Source organism: Dipodomys spectabilis, unplaced genomic scaffold, assembly GCF_019054845.1.
Source record: "Dipodomys spectabilis isolate Male_0828 unplaced genomic scaffold, ASM1905484v1 ptg000288l, whole genome shotgun sequence".
NCBI lineage: Eukaryota > Metazoa > Chordata > Mammalia > Rodentia > Heteromyidae > Dipodomys > Dipodomys spectabilis.
The window spans coordinates 1,034,716-1,059,437 of record NW_024870965.1 but is presented as its reverse complement, the minus strand read 5'-3'; the positions used below and the strand labels follow the sequence as shown (position 1 = coordinate 1,059,437).

At 44.5% G+C, this 24,722-nt stretch overlaps 1 protein-coding gene across 2 annotated transcripts; it reads right to left on the bottom strand.

Annotated features, from left to right (window-relative positions):
- Window positions 1-283: 283 nt before the first annotated feature.
- On the bottom strand, window positions 284-24,146 carry Ddx59 (DEAD-box helicase 59). 2 transcript variants are annotated; one of them, XM_042701266.1, is made up of 8 exons: window positions 23,970-24,146; window positions 22,100-22,890; window positions 12,631-12,798; window positions 7,815-7,904; window positions 5,479-5,730; window positions 4,697-4,849; window positions 3,082-3,210; window positions 284-785 (listed from the first exon to the last, which is right to left on the bottom strand). In XM_042701266.1, exons 2-8 carry the CDS (start codon window positions 22,877-22,879, stop codon window positions 522-524), a joined length of 1,836 nt encoding a protein of 611 aa, XP_042557200.1. In that variant the 5' UTR covers window positions 22,880-22,890; window positions 23,970-24,146; the 3' UTR covers window positions 284-521. The 2 variants fall into 2 exon arrangements, with proteins under 2 accessions (XP_042557200.1, XP_042557199.1); XM_042701265.1 differs by lacking the exon at window positions 23,970-24,146 and adding an exon at window positions 23,835-23,910.
- Between the last annotated feature and the right edge of the window lie 576 nt (window positions 24,147-24,722).

Here is a 24,722-nt window from a genome sequence, read left to right as displayed (position 1 = left end):
AGCATTCTGATAAACCGTTTGTATTAAGTATACACAAAAGTCAGTTAATCAAACTGAAGAATATGAACATTCTGTACTTCTGTTTTAGAGTAGTTCTGACTGATTCGTTTCCATTATTTACTTTGGAATAATACTGACTGAAGCGCAATGCGCGTGTCCCGTGCTTACAGCACTGTGGTGATGTGAGTTTGTGAGGGAATGCCCTGCTGTACAAAGCTCTGGGCCTGACAGTGGCTCTGAGGATTACTTATTAAAAACAAAAACAAAATGAAAAAAAAACTTGTTCAGAGGAGAAAAAAAAGTATTTTATTTAACAATATAGCTTCTGAATTTGCCTTTGATTTATGAGAATTAGGAAGAGAAATAAATACCATACCCAATAGGAATCTTAGCAATTTTAAAAAACTCCCATCACAAAGAATTATTTGTGTCATGTTAATTCTCATTTCTAGCAGGGAGTAGTAATTCAGGGAAAGCCTGTTGTCCACAGAGAAAACGATGTCTGAGAGCGGCCTAGCAAATCACTTTTGAGAACTGCTTTTATCGTGTTTCCTAATTATGTCCATGAGGTTGGCGCCCGTGACCAGATCGCTTTGTGCCTGTCTGTCCTTCTGCTGCTCCTTCCTCTTCTGCTCGTGAAGGTAGGGGGAGTTTAGGAGCTGCGGGGGGAGAATGGATCCTGTGGGCTTTACCCTTTTAGCGATATCCCAGAAGAGCCTTTTGGAGTTGTTATTGATGAAAGTAATCGCCGTTCCACTTTGGCCCAGCCGCCCCACTCTTCCCACCTGAAAGGAAACGCAAGGACGTGTGCAAAAGGCACGGAAACATCTTCATGGCACCGGAAGGAAAAGGAAGACTAGTATTTAAAGAGGTTTTATGCAGATGAATGTTCATTCAGAGAGATTTATTTGTGCTGGGAATCAAACTCAGGATCTTTTTTAAAATAACCATATATATATATATATATATATATATATATATATATATATATAATTGTAAAGATACTGTACAGAGAGGTTACAGTTACATGAGTAAGGTAATGAGTACATTTCCTATAGAGCACTGTTACCCCCTCCTTTGTTTTGCCCCTACCCAGGATCTTTTGCAGGCTAAGCATGAACTCTACAAACCTACACCATTGACAACATCTTTTGAACTATGTATTGAACTATTGAGAAGTCAATTTAGTGGACTGACATGAGCATGTCTTTTACCAGCATGTGTGGTGTGTGTGAGTGTGTGTGTGTGTCCAGGCACAAAGCGGTGTTAGCAGGTGCTCAGGGCAGCATTATCTAATAACAAATAACAGAAACATCAATAAAGTGCTTGTTAAATAAACAACAGTACATTCCTACAACCCGTTACCTTGCATTTGTTGAAACAGGACAAGACAAACATTTAGCAAGTCTGGCCGTGGAGTAGGGGACCCACGTGACACACTCACATTTGTCACATGATACCTACTGTTTACTCTGGCCTGGAGAGGCATCTAGAGTACATTCAGTATGACAGGCTGAGAATAGCGGTGTGACACAATCCTCTTTCCATGCGTGAGGTTAAGTGTTCCTGTATGTACCTGCACCTGTGTGCAGTTACTTGTGGGGCATGTATGTTTGGGGTATGTGTATCTATACTGACATTTTCTGCACAGTTACCATGGTAACCACTTCTCTGTAGAAAGGGATAGAAAAAGATTTTATCTTCTTATTTCCAGCCAGAGTTATTAAACAGTTGACAGAAAACAGATTTCCAATATTTGAGCAAATAACTCTGGGGGGTATTTTCTGATGGGCACATAAATGAGAGAAGAGAAAAAAGAATAAAGAAAAGAGAGAACTAGAAATTGGGCACCAGTGGCTCATATCTGTAACCTGAGCAACTCAGGAGGCTGAGGACTGTGGTTCAAAGCCAGAGTAGGCAAGAAAATCTGTAAGACTCTTATCACCACCAATCAACTACCAAAAAACTGGAAATGGAGTTGTGGCGTAAGTGGTAGAACACTAGCTTTGAGCAGAAAAGCGTAGGGACAGCGTTCAGGCCCTGGGTTGAAAATCCAGTAAGGCACAAGACAAAAAAAGAGAGAGAAAGAGAGAGAGAGAACTAGCGTCCCACTGTAGCATGGAGTCTGAGGAAACACCAGAGCCAGCAGAGCATTCCAGACATCAAGTGTTCTGGGGGAGATTCAAGCAACTGCACCTGGGGGATGACTGAGAACCCCAGGGTGAAGCTTTCCTCGCAGGGTTTGGAGAGGACACCGGGAAGGATGCCGAGGGAAGACAGCCACAGCTAGAGAGAGAAGCCATTGTTGTCTCTGGCAGCAGAGGAAAGAAAGGACGCTGAAGAGCTGATAGACGAGACAAACAAGGACATGAGAGGAGATGGAGACGAGATTCCTGAAAAATCAAATACTAGAAGGATCAACTTGATTTTGGCCAAGTATAGCAACTTAACACAATCCTTCCAAACAAGGCTTTCTTTGATGACTCATTGGGGAAAAAAAAAAAAGAGAAGAAGGAAAAAAATAGTACCTAGTCTCTAGTCTTTTTACACTATTTTAAGTTACTTACAATTTTTTGGGTTTTTTTTTTTATTTGTTTTGTGTTTGCTGGTCCTGGGGCTTGAACTCGGGGCCTGGGCTCTGTCCCTGAATCTCTCTGTGCTCAAAGGCTAGTGCTCTACTACTTGAGCCAAAGCACCACTTCTGGCCTTTTCTGTGTATATGGTACTAAGGAATCAAACCCAGGGCTTCATGCATGCTAGGCAGGCACTCTACCACTGAGACACATTCCCAGTCCTCCAGTTTTTTGTTTTTTTTTTTAATGCATTTCAGGCACACACATGTAGCTATTAAAACCAAAACTGCTTGTATAAATAAATATATATTTTAAGAGCAAAAACTATATAAAATTTTTGTACTTTTTTTTAGTGGCAGTATACTTGGGCTTGAACTTAAGAGCCTAGAGCTTGCGAGGTGGGTGCTCTGAAGCGCAGCTGCGCCTCCTGGCCTGCTCCGTGTCACTTGCTAGCATGCTGACCGTTCCTTCCCCAACACAAGCCCTGTGGAGCTAGAGGGTGACTCACCTGGTGCACATACTCGTCCATGCTGGGAGGCATGTCAAAATTCACCACCAGCTTCACGCTGACCAGGTCAAGGCCTCGTCCCAGAACCCCGGTGCTCACCACCACCTCGTAGTCTCCGTCCAGCAATCCCTTTCCAAAAGAAAGCAACGAGGTACACTAGTATGCATAGTTTATGTGGCTTTCTATAATTCTGATTTCTTCAGAGGTGTGGGTATGCATTCATGCACACATATACATATTTATTTCCAGTTCATTATCTTTGCTGGTATGGGGGCTTAAATCTGGAGTTTAACACTCTGTTTTTGTGCTCACTGCCGGAGATCTACCACTGGATCCACATCTCCAGCTTCATTTTTTTGCCAGTTAACTGGAGATGAAATCTTGAAGACTTTTCGGCCTAGGCTGGCTTTGAACTTAAGTCCTCTAAATTTCAGTCTCCTAAGTAGATTTCAAGCGTAAATCATCAGCCTCTGGCTAGGATTACAACTCAACAGAAAGCAGCTGTGTGTAGTGGTGCTCACCTGTCAGTGTAGATACAATAAGAAGCTTAAAATAAGCAGACTGCAGTTCAGGCATACCCCTGGTAATACCCTGTCTCAAAAATAACCAGCACATTCTGAGCATCTTCCCAGGACAACATGAGCCAGGACACCGTAAAGACACCTGCACACCTGTGTTCACTGCTGCACTATTCACAATAGCCAAGTTATGGAAACAGCTAATATGCCCTACAATAGGTGCGTGGATCAAAAAAAAATGTGGTACCTACACACAATGGAATTTTACACTGCCATTAGAAAGAATAATATGTCGTTTGCAGGGAAATGGATGGACCTAGAACAAATCGTGTTAAGCAAAGTAAGCCAAGCTCAGAGAGACCAATGGCACATGTTTTCTCTCATATGCTAGATCTAAAATACACGGGGACATGCTGAATTTTACAGGGCTCTAGGCCTCCACACTGAGACCAAAGGAGGGGGCACTCTTACAGGAAAAGCACAAAGGGGCGATGCCTGTGTGCCTCCGATCGTCTAAAATAATGTTTATCAAAAAGAAACCTCGGAAATGGAAACAAGCTCACTTTTCCTTTGCTGCTGTTTTCGTGTTGTCTTGTTTGTTCATTTATCTGTCTTTGAGCTTGTAAGGGGGGCACAGAAATGAAGGGAGAAAGGGTGAACACAAATGAAGCAGTGGTACTCAAAAGACATCATGTTGAAATGAGCTACACAACTTGTGGGTGGGAGGGAAGAGGAGGGACATTGTCCAAAAAGAAATATACTCTTGACTTGTGTAACTGTAACCCTTTTGGTATATCACCTTTATAATAACAATAAAAATTTTAAAATGTACTCTACCTGACATATATAAACTATTACTCTTCTGTGCATCATCTTTATAATTATAATAATATTATAAAAATAAGAAGCACAAAAGAGGGGTTTGAGTCTTGGCTCAGTAGCAGAGCACTTGCCTAGCAAGCAGGAGGCTCTGAGTTCAAACTCCAATTCCTCCAAAAATACCCACCCCACGAACCGAAGCTGATAATATGGCATCTCCTGGAAATGAGTCAGAACAGATTTGTCAGAAAGAGAAGACAGAACATCAAGTGTCTGACCTGCAGTATGTTTTTTCTTTCCACCTGTGGCTTCTCTGAATGTATAGAAGTGCTTTTTAGTCCTGTGATTTTCTCAACAGCTTCACTTAGCAGATCAGCTCCTAATTTGCAGTCCACAAATACTAACACCGGAGGATGAAAGAGCTTCTTATCCTGAAAAACCAGAAAGGTACTTAAAATTATTAACAAGACAGCATTTACAATGGGAAAGTTTTCCTGAAAGCTCTTATGAGCTAGTATTGAAGTTTATAGAATGACGGCAGAGGTGACCGTAATCAAGATGCACTGCACTCGCAGATTGAAACCCCTCCATCCAACTACTTAAAGATAGTAAGTAAATAAAGTTTATAAGTACAGTCTTAGGAAAAGCCGTATGTTGTTAAAATGAATACTTTCTTTGAAATATGCAGAAATAAGCCAGGCTCTGGTGGCTCACACCTGTCATCCTAGCTACTCACGAGGCTGAGAACTGAGGATCATGGTTCAAAGCCAGCACTGGCAGGAAAGTCCGTGAGACTCTTATCTCCAATAATCCACCAGAAAACGGGAAGTGGCGCTGTGGCTCACGTGATAGAGAGCTAGCCTTGAGCAAAGCCCTAACTCTTCATTTACCCAACATGTTTTCACATGTAAAAATGTATCTGATCTTCACAGAATTTTGACTTGGGTAAAGTAGTTTATTATTTAAACATCTATGCCAAATTCCTCCAAAAGCTGCATCCAAAGAGCATTCTCTGAGCCCCGTCTGCAAACATGGCGGCCCACTTTGCTTCGTGACTCACATTCAAGATTTCAAACAGTTTTTTCTTTTTGGCGGGGTCTTCCACCCACAGGATGATCTGGCGCACAGCGGGGCAGGGCAGGTTCTTCTGGCCCGTGGTGATTCTCACGGGGTTGTGCAGCAGCTGGCCGGCCAGCTGCTCTATGCTGGCTGGGATTGTGGCAGACACCAACATGGTCTGGCAGTCATTAGGGACGTTTTCCAAAATGTCAAGCACTTGCTGCTGGAAGCCCATCTTTAACATGGTATCCGCCTAAGACAAAGGAATTGTAAAGTTAGGCGTGCTTGCCTCGGAAACCTAGAACCAACCAAGACAAGACTGATGTGAGTAATGACATTAAAAATGATAAACTCTTACACAGAAGAAAAACTTATCACAATGTCAAAAGATAAAGGAGGTACTAGTTGTTGTTGTTGTTTAATGCTGTTACTGGAGTCCTCAGGTTCTTGCTTATTAGCTTTTTGTGCTCAAAGGCTGGCACTGTACCACTGAGCTACAACTCCACTTCTGGTTTTTGGCAGGTCATAAGAATCTCACAAAACTTTCTTTCTTTCTTTCTTTTTTTGTCGGGTTGTGGACCTGAACTCTGGGCCTGTGTGCTGTCCCTCAGCTCTTCAGCTCAAGGCTAGCGCTCTACCACTTGAGCTACAGAGCCACTTCCGGCTTTTTTTTTTCTTTTTGCTTATGTGGTACTGAGGAATCGAACCCAGGGCCTCAGGCATGCAAGGCAAGCGCTCTACCACTGAGCCACCTTCCCAGCCCTCTCACAAAAATTTCTGCCTGAACTGACTTTCGAACCTTGATCCTCAGACTTTGGCCTCCTGAGTAGCTAGAATGACAGGCATGAGCCACTGACACCCAACCAGGAAACCTTTATATAACTTAATAAACTGAAACCTAAATGCATACAAAGATATGCAAAAGATTGTTACGGTGGCACTGATTATTGCAAAAAACTGTGTGCACTCTAAATATCCACCGATAAGGTTTCATAAAGGTTAAGGCTATGTTGACTGCCAAATACAATCCAGATTTCTATAACTTGGAAATAATAGATACTGAGTTATTTAAAAAGTCACTGTGTTATTTCTGAAGTGTCCACGAAGGTGGACACTTTAAATTCTGGAATGCTTGTTTTAGTGTTACTTAGGCAATGACAGTGTTGTGTCTCACTTCTCTGGGACTTTTAGTCTATGAGACGTTTTTGTCATCTTCCTTCTTTCCCAGCTGTGCTCTAGAGGATGAGACACCTCGCCCATCTCACGGATGGTGAAAACAGACACACTTTGGTCTACATTGTCTCTCCATGCCCATTGGCACTGACTGCCACTCAGGGGCCCACAGGGCCACCAGGGCGCTGTCCTCCACCAGCACCCGGCACCATGTCCTTCCAGCACAGCTGGTGGGACGTGTGGGAAGGTACACATGCTCTGCCTGCAGGAACGGCCCATGCCAGGAGGGCTGGCACACAGGTGTGCACACTGAGCCTTGTCTGTATGATGGGATATCATCTAATAAGTATAATCATAGACCATATTGTACACTTAAACTTCATTTTAGTACAAAAGCACCTGCATGGTACATTAACAGAGAAAACCAAGACCATGGATGCCCACGTCCACATAGAGAAAAAACAAGGCCCTCTGATTTAGTATTATCAGCTACTTCTGCAATTCTTGTTCATGATGATTTGATATGAAGCCTCGAATGTTTTGGAAAGCTTACCACTGAGACTATGAAACCTGCAGAATTTGTGCTTTGCACAAATAACGGTTTGCACTGGAAAAGACACTGACTAAATTGCAGTGTACTGCTGGGTACACAGGAAATAATTTTGGAGCCACTTCTGGCTAGAGGTGTGGCTCAAGTGGAAAAGCACCTGCCCAAGAAGTTTGAGGTCTGAGTTCAAACCCCAGTACTGCCCCCACAAGAGTCACATCTATCACTTTTTTAAAGTCTCCGAATTTGTTTCCTTTGGGGGGATAAAAATGCCCCAAATATATAATAAAAAAATTATATGACTAAGCCGGGTGCTGGTGGCTCACACCTGTAATCCTAGCTACTCAGGAGGCTGAGATCTGAGGATCGAGGTTCAAAGCCAGCCCGGGAAGGTAAGTCCGTGAGACTCTTATCGCCAATAAACTACTAGAAAATCGGAAATGGCTCAAGCAGTAGAGTACTCGCCTTGAGCTGAAGAGCGCAGGGACAGCACCCAAGCCCAGAGTTCAAGCCCCACAACTGACCAAAAAATAAATAAAAAATAAAGATAAAATTATATGACTATATTTTTCAAAAATTACATAAAATTACATCACTAATGATTTTTGAACACTTACTTCATCGACTACGACCATTTTTATACCCGAGAGGGCTACAGAGCTCTGCTTTATGATATCCAGAAGCCGTCCAGGGGTTGCTATGATAATCTGAAAAAAAAATGAATTTAAGAATTAGAAAACATTCCCTCACTCTATTTCTATTGAGTAGTTGTGTGAAATAAGCAGACCTAGTTCCTGCTCTCTGAAAACCTGACAGACTCCAGTCTGACCTAAAGCACAAGCTCACGTGTAAAGGATTAGTGGCAGTGAGCAAGCGTGGTCCAGGCAGAGGGAAAGTGTCAGACATTGTTGAAACTAGGAGGCTGGGGAGCCTTACAGATGGAAAGGGAGGAAGGGGTCTTGAGGACTGACAGGAACTAGGAACATCTCTATAGGCAGTCCACAACAATGGTATTTGGTTCTCAACAGGCCTAGGCCTAATACATTAAGAGAATGGAGCTGGGCACTGGTGGTTCACACCTGTAATCCTAGCTACTCAGGAGGCTGAGATAGCTTAAGGTCTTGAGTTCAAGCCCCAGTACTGGCCCAAAACAGATGGGGGTACTAAAGGCTCTTAAAAGTTTTATAATGCACTAAGTGAAGCAGTGGCCTAACGTGGGGGCTCTTTGGTGAAAGGAAGTTCAGGAGCAATCCTGGCTGGAGCGTTTAATAATGGTGTATCTGTGCGCTCATCCATGAAAGGGAAATGACAGTAATTATGGCAGGGTTAAATGAGAGAGTGCCTGCTGCAATGTGGCATCACAACCGATCTAGTAAATTCAGTTGTACTCGCACAGAATCTCAGATTCCAGGATCTGAATCCACAGAACTGTGGCACTCATCACAAACACTCCAATCAGTTTAAATCAACTATTCTCAGCTGAGTTTGCTCCTGTTTCTTTCTCCTTCCTCTGCTGGCTTGGAGGTTAAAGCTTTCTTTTTTTTAAAAATTAAACAAATTTATTCTTGCCTTACTTTCCCCTGAATTTTTGTTTGTTCTAAAGACAGGGATGTGTTTTGTAATGCAGGTTAGCATGGAACTCTATGTCGCTGAGATTGGTCACGAACACTCAATCTTCCTGCCTCTGCCTCCTCCCAAATGCTGCGATTACAAGCCTGTATCACCTTGCCAGGCAATATTCATGTAATTTAATAAAGTATATAATAATTAAAACTCCCCCCTCCCTTTTATTTTGTCGGTCATGGAGCCTGAACTCTGGGCCTGGGTGCTGTCCCTCAGCTCTTCAGCTCAAGGCTAGCACTCTACTACTTGAGCCACAGCGCCACTTCTGGCCTTTTCTATTAATGTGGTGCTGAGGAATTAAACCTAGGGCCTCATGCATGCAAGGCAAGCACTCTACACTGAGCCACCTTCCCAGCCCCTTTTCCCCTTTTTATTGAACGATCAAGGACAAATGTTTTAACACCAATCACATCTGCCCTCTACTTTCTTGCTTCTTTTATTGACCAGGATTTTCCTTTATTTCCCTAACTCACAGATTGTTCATTGTTATTACTGGTTTGTTTGTCTGCTGATAGGATCTGAACTCAGGGCCTCACATTTGCTTGACTTGCTTGCTTGGCTAGCACTCAATTATTTGAGACATGCTTCCAGCCTGGCATTTTGCTAATTAATTAAAGGTGGAGTCTCATGGATTTTTCTGCCCAGGTTGGCCTCAAATTGTAATCCTCCAGATCTCAGCCTCCAGAGTAGCGAGGATGATAGGTGTGAGCCACTGATGCCTGGCTGCTATTATTACTATTTTTATCCAATCAACATTTGTTCAGTTTTACCCACCTTTATCTGTTACCATGCCACATGCTCTGGAATCATCTTTTTTCTACAGCAGATCTTTGTTTCAAAGCTTTTTTAGGAAGTTATTGGTAGACAGTTGTGTTTATCTGAAAAGCACTTCATTTTGCCCTAGCTCTTGAATGACGTCTCGGGTGTCTTTTCTCAGAGGGAACAGGACTGGTGTAAGGAGTAGCAGAAGGGGAGGGTGACTTCTGGCGGGGGAGGGGCATTGGCACAGGGGCTGGGGAAGGAGGGAGGGACTGTAATGGGCATCATTGTCTGAATGGGGCAGGGGTGATGCTAGGATCCAGTCACAAACGGGAGGATTAGTCAAACCAATAAATACCTAAAGTGAAGCCAGGTGCCGGTGGCTCATGCCTGTAATCCTAGCTACTCAGGGGACTGAGAAATGAGGATCGAAATTTGAAGCCAGCCCAGGCAAGAAGATCTGTGAGAATCTTATCTCTATTGAACTACCAAAAGCTTGAGCTGTTACTCAGGTGGCAGAACATGGCCTTGAGCCAAAAAAGCTCTGGGATGGCACCCAGGCCTCGAGTTCAACCAAAACCTAAAGTGAAGTAGGTGGCAGGTTTCTTTCTGTCTGTTACAAATATGGAAACACAGAATTTGAAGTAAAATCCTGTTGTGTACGATTAGAATTGAATTAGCCCTATGCAGGGAATGGAGAGCACAAAAGCAAGGAGCACCCGTACAGCCCAGATTCTGGTGTCTAAATACTACTCTCAACCACAGGAACAAGGTTCCATGGCGTAGGGCAGGATTCTAGGCCTGGGAAGGACACGGGACAGTACTGGAAGATGACGGGCAGAGGATAAAGAAGCCACCTTGAAGATGCTTCTGCTGATTAAGTCAGGGACCAGTGCGATATCAAAACAAATCCTGGTGACAAGCTAGGAAATCGTAAGTCCATACTGATGGAAGTAAATGAAAAAACTGTAAGTTCAGTCTCAAAGAACTCCTCTCAAAATATTTATTAACCATAAAGGTATTAACACCACCAGGAAAAGACATATTGCAATTTACTACCTAACTGAATGCAATGGAAACAACAAAGTATCTCTTCTGTGATACTCTGTCAAAATACACAAGACAGGTGCCAATGGCTCATCCTGTAATCCTGGCTACTGAGGAGGCTGAGACTTGAGGTTCATGGTTCAAAGCTAGCCAAGGCAGGAAAGTCCATGAGACTCATCTCCAATTAAGCCAGAAAGACAGAAGTGGAGCTGTGGCTCCAGTGGTAGAGTGCTAACCTTGAGGGGGGGAAAAAGAAAAGAAAAAACAGAGAGACTGAGAGGAACCATTGTAGACTGGAAATAAAAGAGAGACATAGTAACTAAACGAAATATACAATTCTGAATTAGATTCATGTTTCAAAGAAAAAACCAGGACTGCAGCAGTGTAAAAACCTGAATAGAGTCTGAGGCATGGTTGATATCAGTGTTAATTCCCAATGGATCCCAATGTGGTCATGTTAACCTCCCAAGTCCGTACTTATACTGCAATTTTGTAGAATAATATCCTTGCAGAAATTACACTATAAAAAAACATATGTATGGGGCTGGGAAGGTGGCTCAAGTGGTAGAGCACTAGCCTTGAGCTGAAGAGCTGGGACAGCGCATAGGCCGAGTTCAGGCCCACGACTGGACCCTCCCCCCCCCCAAAAAAAAACAAACATATGGGGGTCAAAGAGAAAAATGTTCTTTATACTGTACTACTACCTTTAAATTTGTTTTTTTTTTTAAATAAAAATTTGTGAAAACCACTGTACCCAATTGTATGTCATTAGATGTTGTGAACGAGGTACTATCATCAATGCATTAGGACACGGAGACACACACACACACACACACACACAAATTTCTGTGTGTGTGCCAGTACTGAGGCTTGAGTTCAGGGCCTCATATGCTCACTTGACTTTTTCGCTCAAGGCTAGTGCTCTACCATGAGATGCACAGCTCTGCTTTTTGGTGTTCACAGACTTTGCTGCCTGGGCTGGCTTTGACCATGATCCTCAGCTCCTAGTCTCTTGAATAGCAAGGACTAAGTGTGAGCTACCACTGCACAGTGTATTAATTTATAAGAATGATAATACAGGATAAACTACTAGATTTCTAAAACGAACAAAGAAAGCTGTTAGAGTAGCTAAGAGCTATTGTATTGTGGGCTGGGGTTGATTCTATGGTAGAGTGCTAGCCTGACAAAGTATCACCTTTACATGTTTTATATGCTGGAGGTCCACATTAAAAATCACTGATCCATTATCAACCTGTAATATCCTTTTTTTCTTTCTTTTCTTTTTTTTTTTTTTTTTTTGCCTGTCCTGTGGCTTGAACTCAGGGCCTGGGCACTGTCCCTGAGCTTCTTTTGCTGAAGGTTAGCACTCTACCACTTGAGCTACAGTGCCACTTCTGGCTTTTTCTGTTTATGTGGTACTAAGGAATTGAACTCAGGGCTACATGCATGCTAGCAAGCACTCTACTACTAAGCCACATTTCCCAATCTCTCCCCTCTCTTTTGGTAACATATTTTCTCTTTTCTCTCTAGTTCTGGGGTCTGAAGCCAGGCGCTCACCCATGGTTAGGAAAGCACTGTACCACAGGGCTACATTCCCAGTCTATCATCTTGTAATTTCTTTTTTTCTTTTTTGCCAGTCGTGGGGCTTGAACTCTGGGCCTGGGCGCTGTCCCTCAGCTGTTCAGCTCAAGGCAAGCGCTCTACCGCTTGAGCCACAGATCCACTTCCAGCTTTTTCTGCTTATGTGGTGCTGAGGAATCGAACCCACGGCCTCTTGCATGCAAGGCAAGCGCTCTACCACTGAGTCACCTTCCAGGCCTCATCTTGTAATTTCTTGAAATTATATTGTACATGTCTTAAATCTGCCACATCCATTTCATGTGACCTAGGTAAAAACTGAAAAGCTACCTAAGATCAACATTGTTTTTCAGGAGTGACAGAATCCCATCAGGTGCCTCAACTGCTCGCGAACTTTCAAAGCCCCTCTGTCAAAGGGGTGCTTACCTTCACGTGCTGCCGCAAGCGGTGGAGCTGCGGGGGCAGCGGCAAGCCCCCCACGAGGAGCGCGGTCCTCATGCATGGCAGACCCCTCATCAGCTCCTTGGCTTGCCTTTCTATCTGGATGGCCAGCTCCCTGGTTGGCGTAAGGATGAGTGCACACGGAGTTTTGTTCTGTGAAGATGTGAAACGCCAGTCAGAAACACCACCCATTCCCGCTGACATGAACGAAAGCGTCACAGTGACTCCAGGAGCGTTTCCCTCTTCAAAGCACTTCATCATTCGCAGTCCACAAAATGAAGAACAGTAAGGGGAGGGGAAGGCTTGGGAGGGATGGGGGAGAATGTTGACAGGGGTGTTATCAATCAAGATCCGCTGGATTTATAAACTGCTTTGTTGAATGCCAACCTCTGTGTACAACTACTGAAAGATAATAAAGGTATAATAATCATTTTAAAGTTCCCCCATCAAAGAGGGCAGAGGTGGCTCACACCTATAATCCCAGCTGCCCAGGAGGCTGAGATCTTAGGATCACAGTTTGCAGCCAACTCCAAGCAGGAAAGTCCATAAGACTCTTATCTCCAATTAATCACCAAAAAAGCCAGAAGTAGAACTGTGGCTCAAGCAGTAGAGTGCCAAACTTAAGCAGAAAAACTCAGGACTAGTACCCAGGGCCTGCGTTCAAATCCCAGTGCCAGCACAAACTAACTAAATGAAACAATTAAATGCCCCCGTATAACTAATATAAGCTGATAAAAAAATAGTTCAAAAAATTTCCCCATTAACCCAACTAGTTTGGGGCCTCCCACCTTTTGCTCATCACATGCAGATTTTTCTTCTAAAACCATCATAAATTGTCAAAATAAAAAAGTCATAAAACAGTCTGAGCATGCAGAGAGACAAACAGCACATTTCTTCTCATATGGAGACGCTAGATCTAAAATATACCCAGACATGATAAATTATACAGGGCTCTAGGCAGTCAAACACAGTGACACCAAAGGAATCTTACTCTTAGGGAAGGAACACAAAGGTGTAATGTCTTTGTGCCTCTGATCATATAAAGTAATATTTATCGAAATGAATTCCAGGAAATGGAAACAGGAGTTTTTTTCTTTTTGTCTTGTTTGTTCATTTATCTGTCTTTGGGGCTGGGTAGGGGTGGAAAGGCACAAAAGTAAAGGGACAAAGGGTGAACCAATGCAGCATGGTACTCACTAGACACGGTGGAAAATGAACTGTACAACTTGTGGGTGGGGATGGGAGGGAAAAATTGGGAGAGAGCAAGGGAAGAGGTGACATTGTCCAGAAAGAAATGTACTTATTACCTGACTTATGAAACTGAAACCCCTCTGCACATCACCTTTATAATAACACTTAACCCCCCCCCCCAAAAAAAAACCATTCTGAGCACAAACACATGTTCAGAAGTTACAGATAATGGAAAATTCTGTTTTTGATTTTTCAGTGAAGGATGTCCAACCGGCAAGGTCTATGTAAATATTCCAAAGTCAGGAAAACTTCAAAATCTGGTTCCAAGCATTTCAGTTAAAGGACATTCAGCCTGCTTTTGACAATTTCTCAAAATGTGAAAGTGCTTTATACACTAAAAACTAATACGTCAAATAAAGCCATATTTTAAGATGAACTACAGACTGCATTAAAGGAATATTTTGAAGCCTAGAGTTACAACTCTGATATAAAACAGCCAATTTCTTCAAAGTACAAAATCTAAGGAGGCCTAATGGACATATAAATTGCAGCTGGCGGGGGGGGGGGGGGGGGGGGCGGGGGAAGATGGGAAGGAGGGAGATGGGAAGGGATGGTAGGGGAAACAGAAGAGGAGACAATACTTGATAAGAAATGCACTCCTTGAGGGGAGTTCTCAAGATGGCGACGGGGCAGTAGGGAAACGCCACAGCTCTCTCCAACCAAAAAGAGAGTTCGAGTTCCAACCTTTAATCTCCCCAAGAGACCGACAACAACAAAAAGACGAACACTCAGAGAAAAACCAGAGGTGGAAAATAACAAAAAAAGAAAGAGAGGAAAAGAAGAATATCAGAACAGAGAAGAGCGAAGACCCCTCCCCCAACCTTTACTGGCCGCGCGGCAGTGCGCCAAGCCGCCGCCAGCCGGCCCGGCGGGGGCTGCCGGAGCCACAGAGACACAGGGGGCTGCTTGCAGATCACCAGGTACCGGATTGCAGAACAGCGGATCGCCAGGAACAGAGAAACCTACCAGCCGGGAGTCTCCAGGAGGATCCCACCCCACCCATCACTCTCCACCGGAGCGGAGAGGCTCCATCCCGCCAAAGCCGCCCGGCACCAGCAGCGCCACAAAGGGACCTGTCCGCAGACCACCCGCCCAATCGCGATCGCAACGACCCGGCGGGGGGCCGCCCAACCCAGCCCGCAACCACCCCAACTGAACTCGGACTGCAACAACAACTGACGGACTGCAACAACAACTGACGACCTACAGGGTGAGTACCCATCAGGGGACAGGGAATCCATCAAGGGAGACCAGAGCTGGAGGGAATCCCCAGACCCTGACCTAGACTCCCTACCCCAACACCCGGACCACAGGACCCACTAAAACTGGGAACTGTTCGAGAGCTCCACCAGCCGGTGGAGCACACTCTGCTGGCCAGGCCAGAGCAAGAGCGCCCCTGGAAGGGAGCTTAAATGCTCAAGCCAGGAACAGTGCCCCTGGGTCAAGACTACCAACAGTAGAAGAAATTTGAACTGTGTCCTCCAGGCTGCATAACCAAGGTGGTATACACATTAGCACAGGCCTAACAAGCGCGCTCCAGGCTGGGGCCGGAACCAGGCCAGGGGACCGGCGCCTGAACAAAGCAAAAAGGGTCAGAAGTGGGGCTGTGGCTCAAATGGTAGGGTGCCAGCCCTGAGCTGAAGAGCTGAGGGACAGCACCCAAACCTAGAGTTCAAGCCCACAACCAGCCCAAAACAAACAAACAAAAACACATCAGGAGCCCATAGCAGACTCCAGTATTTGGGAGAGTGCATCCAGAGCATCTGATCTTCCCAAGAGCACCCGCAAGAGCAAACACAAGCAGTCTAGGCTGCTCAACCCTTCCAAAGGCGGGAATTGCTACAGCAGAGAGCTGAGAATCCTAAGTGAATAGCAGCTGGAAATAGGCTCCCAACAGAATCCAGATCAGGCACAGACTCTCTCTACCAATACAGAATCAGCAACCAAGCAAAGACAGACACACCAAAACAAGATTGAAGAGCAGTCTCCTGAACCCCCATGCGAAAATCACAGAGAAAAATCACAAGGTTTACCACTACCCAGGACAGCAAGCTCACCTCAAAAGCCAGCAGCCACGCAGGGGAGAGCCCCAGTGGGAGCAAAGCAGGAATGGAAGACAAAAACTACATCCAAGGGTTGCTGGAGGCAATGACTCAAGAAATAAAGCGAGAAATGGATCAGAAATTGAAAGAGCACAAGGATGAACTATCAAAAGATATACAGGATATCAAACAAAAATTGGATGCAAAAATAGAAGCTGCACAAACCTCAGTAAGAAGTGAGATAAACGCCAAATTAGAGGTAATGCATACTGATATCACCTCATTGAGAGGTGAGATCAGTACTCTGAGAACCAACATTGAATCCATAAAGGGATCCATTTCCACCATGCAAACCACAATAGAAGCCACGGTCAACAGAGTGAATGAAATGGAAGGTAGAGTGTCAGATACAGAAGACAGAATACACCAACTGGACCAAAAAGTGACAGATATGGAAAAATCACTCAAATTAAACCAAAGGGAAATTCAAGAGCAAGCAGATAATGCTAAAAAATTAACCTTCGCATAATCGGAGTGGACGAAGGTGAGGAATTCCAGAGCAAGGGAATGCAACACCTATTTAACAAGATAGTCAATGAAAATTTTCCCCACCTCAAAAACGACCATCTTAACTACATCACAAAAGCTTATCGAACACCCAACAAGCAAGATCCCAGGAGAAACACTTCTAGGCACATAATAGTAACAATGATGGATCTGAATAATAAGGAAACAATCCTGCATGCAGCAAAAATGAAGAAGGAGCTATACTACAACGGGAAAAAAATTAGAATCACTGCAGATCTCTCCACACAAACAATGAATGCAAGAAAAGCCTGGGAAAGCACCATACGAGCCCTGAGAGCCAATAACTGCCAACCCAGACTGATATACCCGGCAAAGCTAGCATTCACATTCGATGGAGAACTGAAAACTTTTAATAGCAAAGAAAAACTAAATGAATACATAAACATTAAGCCAGCATTACAAAGAATTCTAAGAGGGGGGACACAACCTGAAGAAAGCAACCAGGAACTGGGACCTGCCCCAAACAGGCATTACTCAAAGTCTAACTGAGCAAGCACAGGAGGAAAGGAAAGAAGAAAAACTTAGGAAAACGGAATGGCAGGGACAACAATGCATCTCTCTATACTTTCTCTTAATATAAATGGGCTGAATTCGCCAATTAAAAGAAAACGAACTGAGGACTGGATCAGAAAACAAGACCCATCCATCTGTTGCCTTCAGGAGACCCACCTCTCAGCCAAACATACAAACAAACTCAGAGTGAAGGGGTGGAAAAGGATCTACCAATCAAATTCCCCCAATAAGAAAGCAGGTGTAGCTATCCTGATATCTGACAAAATAAACTTTTCATTAAAATCAGTACAGAAAGACAAGGACGGACACTACATATTAATAAAGGGAACAATCCAAGAGGAGGATATAACCATCATCAACTTATATGCCCCAAATATCGGTGCACCCAGATATGTTAAACAAATGCTCTCAAACTTACAGAATAAAATAGATCCCAATACGATAATACTAGGAGACTTTAACACGCCACTCTCACCAAAGGACAGGTCTACCAACCAGAGGATTGGCAAAGAAGCTACCGAATTAAGTGAGGCCATACTTCAAGCGGAATTAACTGACATCTACCGAGTATTTCACCCTAAAACAACACAGTACACATTCTTCTCAGCAGCTCATGGAACTTTCTCCAAAATAGACCATATCATAGTTCATTCAAGGAACTTAAGCAAATACAAAGGGATCGACATAATCCCCTGTATCCTATCTGACCACAGTGGAATCAAGCTAGCTCTCAATAACAAAGCATACCGCAGAAATTTCTCTAATACATGGAAATTGAACAGCACACTCCTTAACAAGGCCTGGGTAACAGAAGAGATCAGAGAAGAAATAAAGCAGTTCCTAGAACTCAATGAAAATGAAAACACCTCACAAAGAAACTTGTGGGACACAGCAAAAGCAGTCCTGAGGGGCAAATTTATTGCCCTCAGTGCCCACATCAAGAGAATGGAGACAGACCAAGTAAATAATCTCATGTTGCAACTAAAACAGCTAGAAAAACAGGAAAAAATGGGACCTAAAGCTACTAGACGAAGCCAGATAACCAAATTGAGAGCAGAGATTAACCAATTAGAAAATCAGAAAACCATAACCAAAATAAACCAAACAAAAAGCTGGTTCTTTGAAAAAATAAACAAAATTGATGGCCCGTTGGCAAGATTAATTAAAAAAAGAAGAGAGGAAACCCATATTAATAGGATTAGGGATGCCACGGGAAACATCACAACACGTACCCAAGATATCCAAACAATTCTAACAGACTACTTTCAAAAGCTATACTCTCTAAAGGAAGAAAATCTGGCGGAAATGGATGCATTTTTAGAGAAATACAAGTTACCCAAACTGAGCAAAGAAGAAGTTAACCAATTAAATAAGCCAATATCCTATAATGAGATACAGGAAGCTATCAAAAGTCTTCCAACAAAAAAAAGCCCAGGACCAGATGGATTCACAGCAGAATTCTATAAGACCTTTAAAGAAGAACTAATACCCATACTCCTCAAGCTCTTCAGAGAAACAGAGAAGGAGGGAGCTATCCCAAACTCATTCTATGAAGCCAATATCACACTCATCCCCAAACCAGGCAAAGACCCAACCAAAAAGGAGAATTACAGGCCAATCTCCTTGATGAACACTGATGCAAAGATCCTTAACAAGATTCTAGCTAACAGAATCCAGAAACACATAAAAAAAATAATACACTATGATCAGGTAGGCTTCATCCCAGAGACACAGGGATGGTTTAACATACGTAAGTCAATAAATGTAATCCAGCATATCAACAGAGCCAAGGTCAAGAATCACATGATTATCGCCACAGATGCAGAAAAGGCCTTTGATAAAATTCAACATTCATTCATGCTAAAAGCTCTGGAGAAAATAGGAATAGAAGGAACATTTCTAAAAACAATAAAAGCCATTTATGACAGACCAATAGCCAATATTATACTTAATGGGGAAAAGCTACAACCAATCCTCCTAAAAACAGGAACAAGGCAAGGATGTCCACTGTCTCCACTCCTCTTCAACATAGTCCTAGAACCCTTAGCCAGGGCAATAAGGCAAGAAAAAGACATTAAAGGGATCCGCATAGGGAAAGAAGAAGTGAAACTATCCCTTTTTGCAGACGACATGATACTATACCTCCACGATCCCAAAAACTCCATCCCCAAACTTTTAGAAATCATAAGTCACTTCGGCAAAATAGCAGGATACAAAATAAACCCACAAAAATCAGTTGCCTTCCTATACACTGATAACGCACAGGAAGAGAGGGAAATAAAGGGAGCAACCCCATTCACAATAACCTCCCAAAAAATAAAATATTTAGGAATTAACCTAACCAAAGATGTAAAAGAACTATTTAATGAGAACTATAAAAAGTTAAAGAAAGAAATTACAGAAGACACTAGGAAATGGAAAGACCTCCCATGCTCCTGGATAGGCCGACTTAATATAGTAAAGATGGTGATACTTCCAAAATTAATATACAAATTCAATGCAATTCCTATTAAAATCCCAATGACGTACATCACTGAAATACAGAAAACAGTCCAAAAATTTATATGGAACAACAAAAGACCTAGAATAGCCAAAACAATTCTAGGGGATAAAGACAATATGGGAGGGCTATCCATGCCGAACTTCAAACTCTACTACAGAGCTATAATCACAAAGACAGCATGGTACTGGCACAAAAACAGACCCGAAGACCAATGGAACAGAATAGAAGATCCAGATATAAATCCACAGGCCTACAGCCAGCTGATATTCGACAAAGGAGCCAAAGACATACAATGGAAGAAACACAGCCTCTTCAACCGCTGGTGCTGGGAAAACTGGGCAGCCACATGCAGAAAACTAAAAGTGGACCCCAGCCTATCACCATGCACCAACATCAACTCAAAATGGATTAAAGACCTTAACATTAAACCTGAATCTCTGAAACTACTGCAGGACAGAGTAGGAGAGACACTTGAACTAATAGGCACAGGAAGGAACTTCCTGAACAGAGTCCCAGGGTCACAACAAGTTGGAGAGAGACTCGACAAATGGGACTACCTTAAAATAAAAAGCTTCTGCACAGCTAAATCTATCGCAACTAAGCTAGAAAGACAACCAACTAATTGGGAAAAAATATTTACCAGTAATATATCAGACAAGGGGTTAACATCCTGTATATACAGGGAACTCAAGAAACTAATCCCTCCCAAACCTAACAAACCAATTACTAAATGGGCAAGGGAACTAAAGAGGGACTTCTCAAATGAAGAAATAAAAATGGCAAAGAAACACATGAGGAAATGTTCATCATCCCTGGTGGTGAAGGAAATGCAAATAAAGACAACCCTGAGATACCACCTTACCCCAGTCAGAATGTCCCACATCCACAAATCAGCCAACGACAAATGCTGGAGGGGATGTGGAGAAAGAGGAACCCTATTACACTGCTGGTGGGAATGTACACTTATACAACCACTTTGGAAAGCAGTCTGGAGGGTCCTTAGAAAGCTAAAGATTGACCTCCCTTACGACCCAGTCATACCACTTCTAGGCATCTACCCTGAACAACAGGAACCAATATACAAGGACACGTGCACCTCCATGTTTATTGCAGCACTGTTCGCAATAGCTAGGATATGGAAACAACCTAGGTGCCCCACCACAGATGAATGGATCCAAAAATTGTGGTATCTATACACAATGGAATATTATGCAGCCATTAGAAATGACAAAATAATGGCATTTGCAGGGAAATGGATGGAGCTAGAAGGAATCATGTTGAGCGAGGTAAGCCAAGAACGAAGAGACAAACGGTACATGGTCTCCCTCATAAGTGGATGCTAAATCCAAAAGGTTAGTGATACGACAAAACTAACAGGACTTAAGAAACAAAGAACTCCCGCTCATCTGGTTGAACCACTACTAAATATCCTCATGCTGCTGATCACAAATATGGTATATAACATGTGAACACTGTTATATATTACAGACTGTGGTAGACAATTTGCTCCAGGGAAGTTAGAATGAACTTGTGACTTTGAAATTATGTAATCATTTAATCACAATCAAAAAAAAAAAAAAAAGAACCTCGGGGAAGGGAGGGAGGGAGGGGATGGTAGGGGGAAAACAATGGAGGGGGTAACAATGTTCAAGAGGAAGTGTACTCATAACCTCACTCATGTAACTGTAACCCTCTGTATAGTAGCTTTACAATAAAAAAAAAAAAAAAAAAAAAAAAAGAAATGCACTCCTTACCTTGCCCATGTAATTGTAACCCCTCTGTACGGTATTTTCACAATAAAAATAAAATAAATCATAGCTCATATTATCAGCAGGATAGCTTACTCTTTTAATAGAAAATATATACTTTTTTGGGGGAGGGGTCCGGTCGTGGGGCCTGAACTCTGGGCCTGGGCGCTGTCCCTCAGCTCTTCACCTCAAGGCTAGCGCTCTACCACTTGAGCCACAGCGCCACTTCCGGCTTTTTTTTTGCTTATGTGGTGCTGAGGAATTGAACCCAGGGCCTCAGGCATGCAAGGCAAGCGCTCTACCACTGAGCCATCTTCCCAGCCCTTAATAGAAAATATTTTTAAATAAAATGTTTAATAAGGAAAGTAATATTTTGGACTTTCAACGGGGAGATCTTTGTTTCAAACTCATAAAAAGAAAAAGTCCATAAAATTATGTTTTGCCTACAAAGTACCAGGGAAAACAAAATCACTAGGAGCCTCAGTAAGCAAAGTGACAAATATTTCTGTTTTGTTCTGCTTAGCTTTGGAGGCACTAGGGTTTAAACTCAGGGCCTCTTGCTTGCTTGACTGCACCTCTTGAACCATGCCTCCAGTTTTGCTTTTTGCTGATGAAGATGGAGTCACCCAGACTTTATTGTCAGAGCTGGTTTTTGATCCTCAATCCTCTAGGTCTCAGTCCCCTGAATGGCTAGGATTACAATTAAGAATCATTGGTTTGGACCTGGCTTGCAAAATTAGCACTGTCAAGGATTAAACCGGGTAAACACCATTTGTGTTTGGAAGAAGACATGTGAACTTCTGAGTTACCTCAAAGACAGCTTGGATGATAACGGGAAGAAGGAAAGCAGCTGTTTTCCCAGAGCCAGTGTCAGCGCTGGCCAGGATGTCTCTGCCCAGAAGTCCCACGGGAATCATCTGCATTTGGACCGGGGTTGGCACCTCATAGCCCGATTGCTTCAAGTTGTGATTTAAGACCTCAGGGAACCCGCAGTGTTCGAAGTCAATAATAGGCCTAGCGACCCCTTCCCCTTGAACTGAAATCCCTAGCTGCTGTTTGAGATTTTCCACCTGGTCCTCCCGAAGGCTCGCAATAAAGGGGTGCTCTTTGTACTCATAGAAGGCAGCAAGAAGAGACTCGGGCTCCGAAGCAGTTTTCTGTGAACTGCTGAGGTTGAATTTCTCTTCCTGTCCTTGGACTTGCACAAGATGTTTGGCTTTGCACTCCAAACTGCACACATCTTCATCCGTCCTATCGCAAATATACTCCCCGTAACGACCACACACCACACACACTGGCTCCCCGGGTTCTGGCCAGCGCTGGGTTTTAGAAAATGACTTTACAGGCTCTTCAGAAGGCTGGCTGTCTACATCCTGCTCACAAACCTTGGCCAATTGGCCAGCAGGGCCTGATGGACCACTGGGCTTCTCTGCTGCTCTGGCTCCTTTTGTAACTGCAGTATCCACTGGAACATCTCCATCCTTGTCCAACCAAGGGTGCTTCTCTTCTGCCTTAATTTTCTTGGTTACACTACTTTGGACATCATCATTGGAATTCCTCTTGATTTTTAGAGATCTTGGTACAAACATCCTCCAACAGCCTGTTGAGTGAATTACATAATGAGCTTTGTTTTCCCCTCCATTAAGCTCACATTAATGACGTACCACATGATTCTGTACCCCAGGGAGTTACCTCAAAGAAATAAGAGGAGACATGGCCTTATTTATACCAGGCTTTTCAAGAACACACACACACAGAAGCAGACACACTAACCCAACACAGACCTGTCATCTACTGACTACTTGGATTGTTAAAGTATCAGATATTATATAAGAAATCCTTGTATTACAGCTCACAAAAGAAAACTGGAGGGACACTTCACAATCAGACTTGTTTAACTCAAAACCACAAAGCAGAGGGACCAGTGCTGTTTTTATATGACACTTACTGCTTTTCATGCCAAGCAGTGTATTTCTTCACCTACTCTTACAAAACCCATATAAAGTGGTTAGATATATGTGTGTGTGTGTGTGTGCTATATCACGCGTCACAGAGCATGTTCTAGCATGATATTATATACGTACACATGATACAGAGCACCTGCCAGGGGTCTCCCCACCCCACTATGCATATTTACATGTAAAACTCATTCTATACGTGATCTCCATGTTCGAGGCTCTAGAGCAGGAAATCAGTGCCCGGGAAAGAACACTTTTAGTCTAGTTTCTAGAACCATCCATAGCCTAATACTTTCCTCAAAAACAAACACTTAAAATAGAGTTGCGGGGTTCCATTTCCCGCAAGCGTTGCACCCGGAGCTGGCGGGAGGGCCGGGTTAGCTGGGCGGGGCCTGGGCTGGAGCCGGGAGCCGGGGACAGAGCCCCAGGGCCGGGCCTCCCCCGGGCCACCGCACAGGCCCGGGCCGCGCGCCCCCGATCCCCGCGCGCCCCCGCCCGCGCGCCCCCGATCCCCGCGCGCCCCCGATCCCCGCGTGCGCCCCCGACCCCGGCGCGCGCGACGCCACACCCTCCCCGGGCCCCGCACCCCGGCGCGTGCGCGTCACGGCGCTGCTAGGCGACGGACCGGGGAGGGCGGGGCCTCGGGGTCGGTCGGGGTTGCGGCCCCGGCGTAGACGGCCAACGTGACCTATCCGAGCCGCCCGGGCTGGCGCACGCTCACCCGCCTAGGCCTGGGGCCGCTCCCGCTCTCGCTCCGGGTCGCTGTCCCCGGCGAGCCCCGGTCCCGACTTCCTGCCGATGAGCCGGGACACCGCGCGCACGATCCGCTTCTCCGGGTTTTGCGAGTCTCCGGCGCCTTCGCGCGGCGTGAGCGCTGAGCGGCGCCGGGGCGGGCGGGGCCCCCAGCTCCGCGCTCGCCCCGCCCCTTCCCGGCCCGGGCTGGCGCAAAGCGCGGAAACCGGATGTCCCGGACCGGCTCGGCGCGTCGGGCCCACAGCGGAGAGCGCACGTCACGGAGCCGCCGGAAAGACGCAACGGGGAGGCGCGCGGGCCGGGCGCGCTGAGAGCGGGAGCGTGCGGGGAAGGCGGGGCGCCTGGGACCCCCCCGAGTGACCCCACGCCCGCGCCCGGCGCCTGGGTCCTGTGCTTCCTGATTACAGCGTTAACAACAACAACAACAATAATAATACCACTCACCTTAAGATTAGTTTACATGACGATTTAAATGCACTTAGTGAGACCGAAGGAGGATATTCCTGGGAGACGAACCCGAGCGAGGCGCCGTGCCCAGGTGCACCTGATCTTATAAAATCGTCTTAATGGACCTGAACTCCAGGAAGTGGAAACGAGGCTTTTCTCTTTCCTTTTCCCTTGTTCATTTTTCTGCCTTTGGAAGGGTAAAGAGGGAGCACAGAGACGAAGGGACAAAGGTGGGCACATCAGCACTGGCACTCTCTGGACCCTTAGGTTGAAA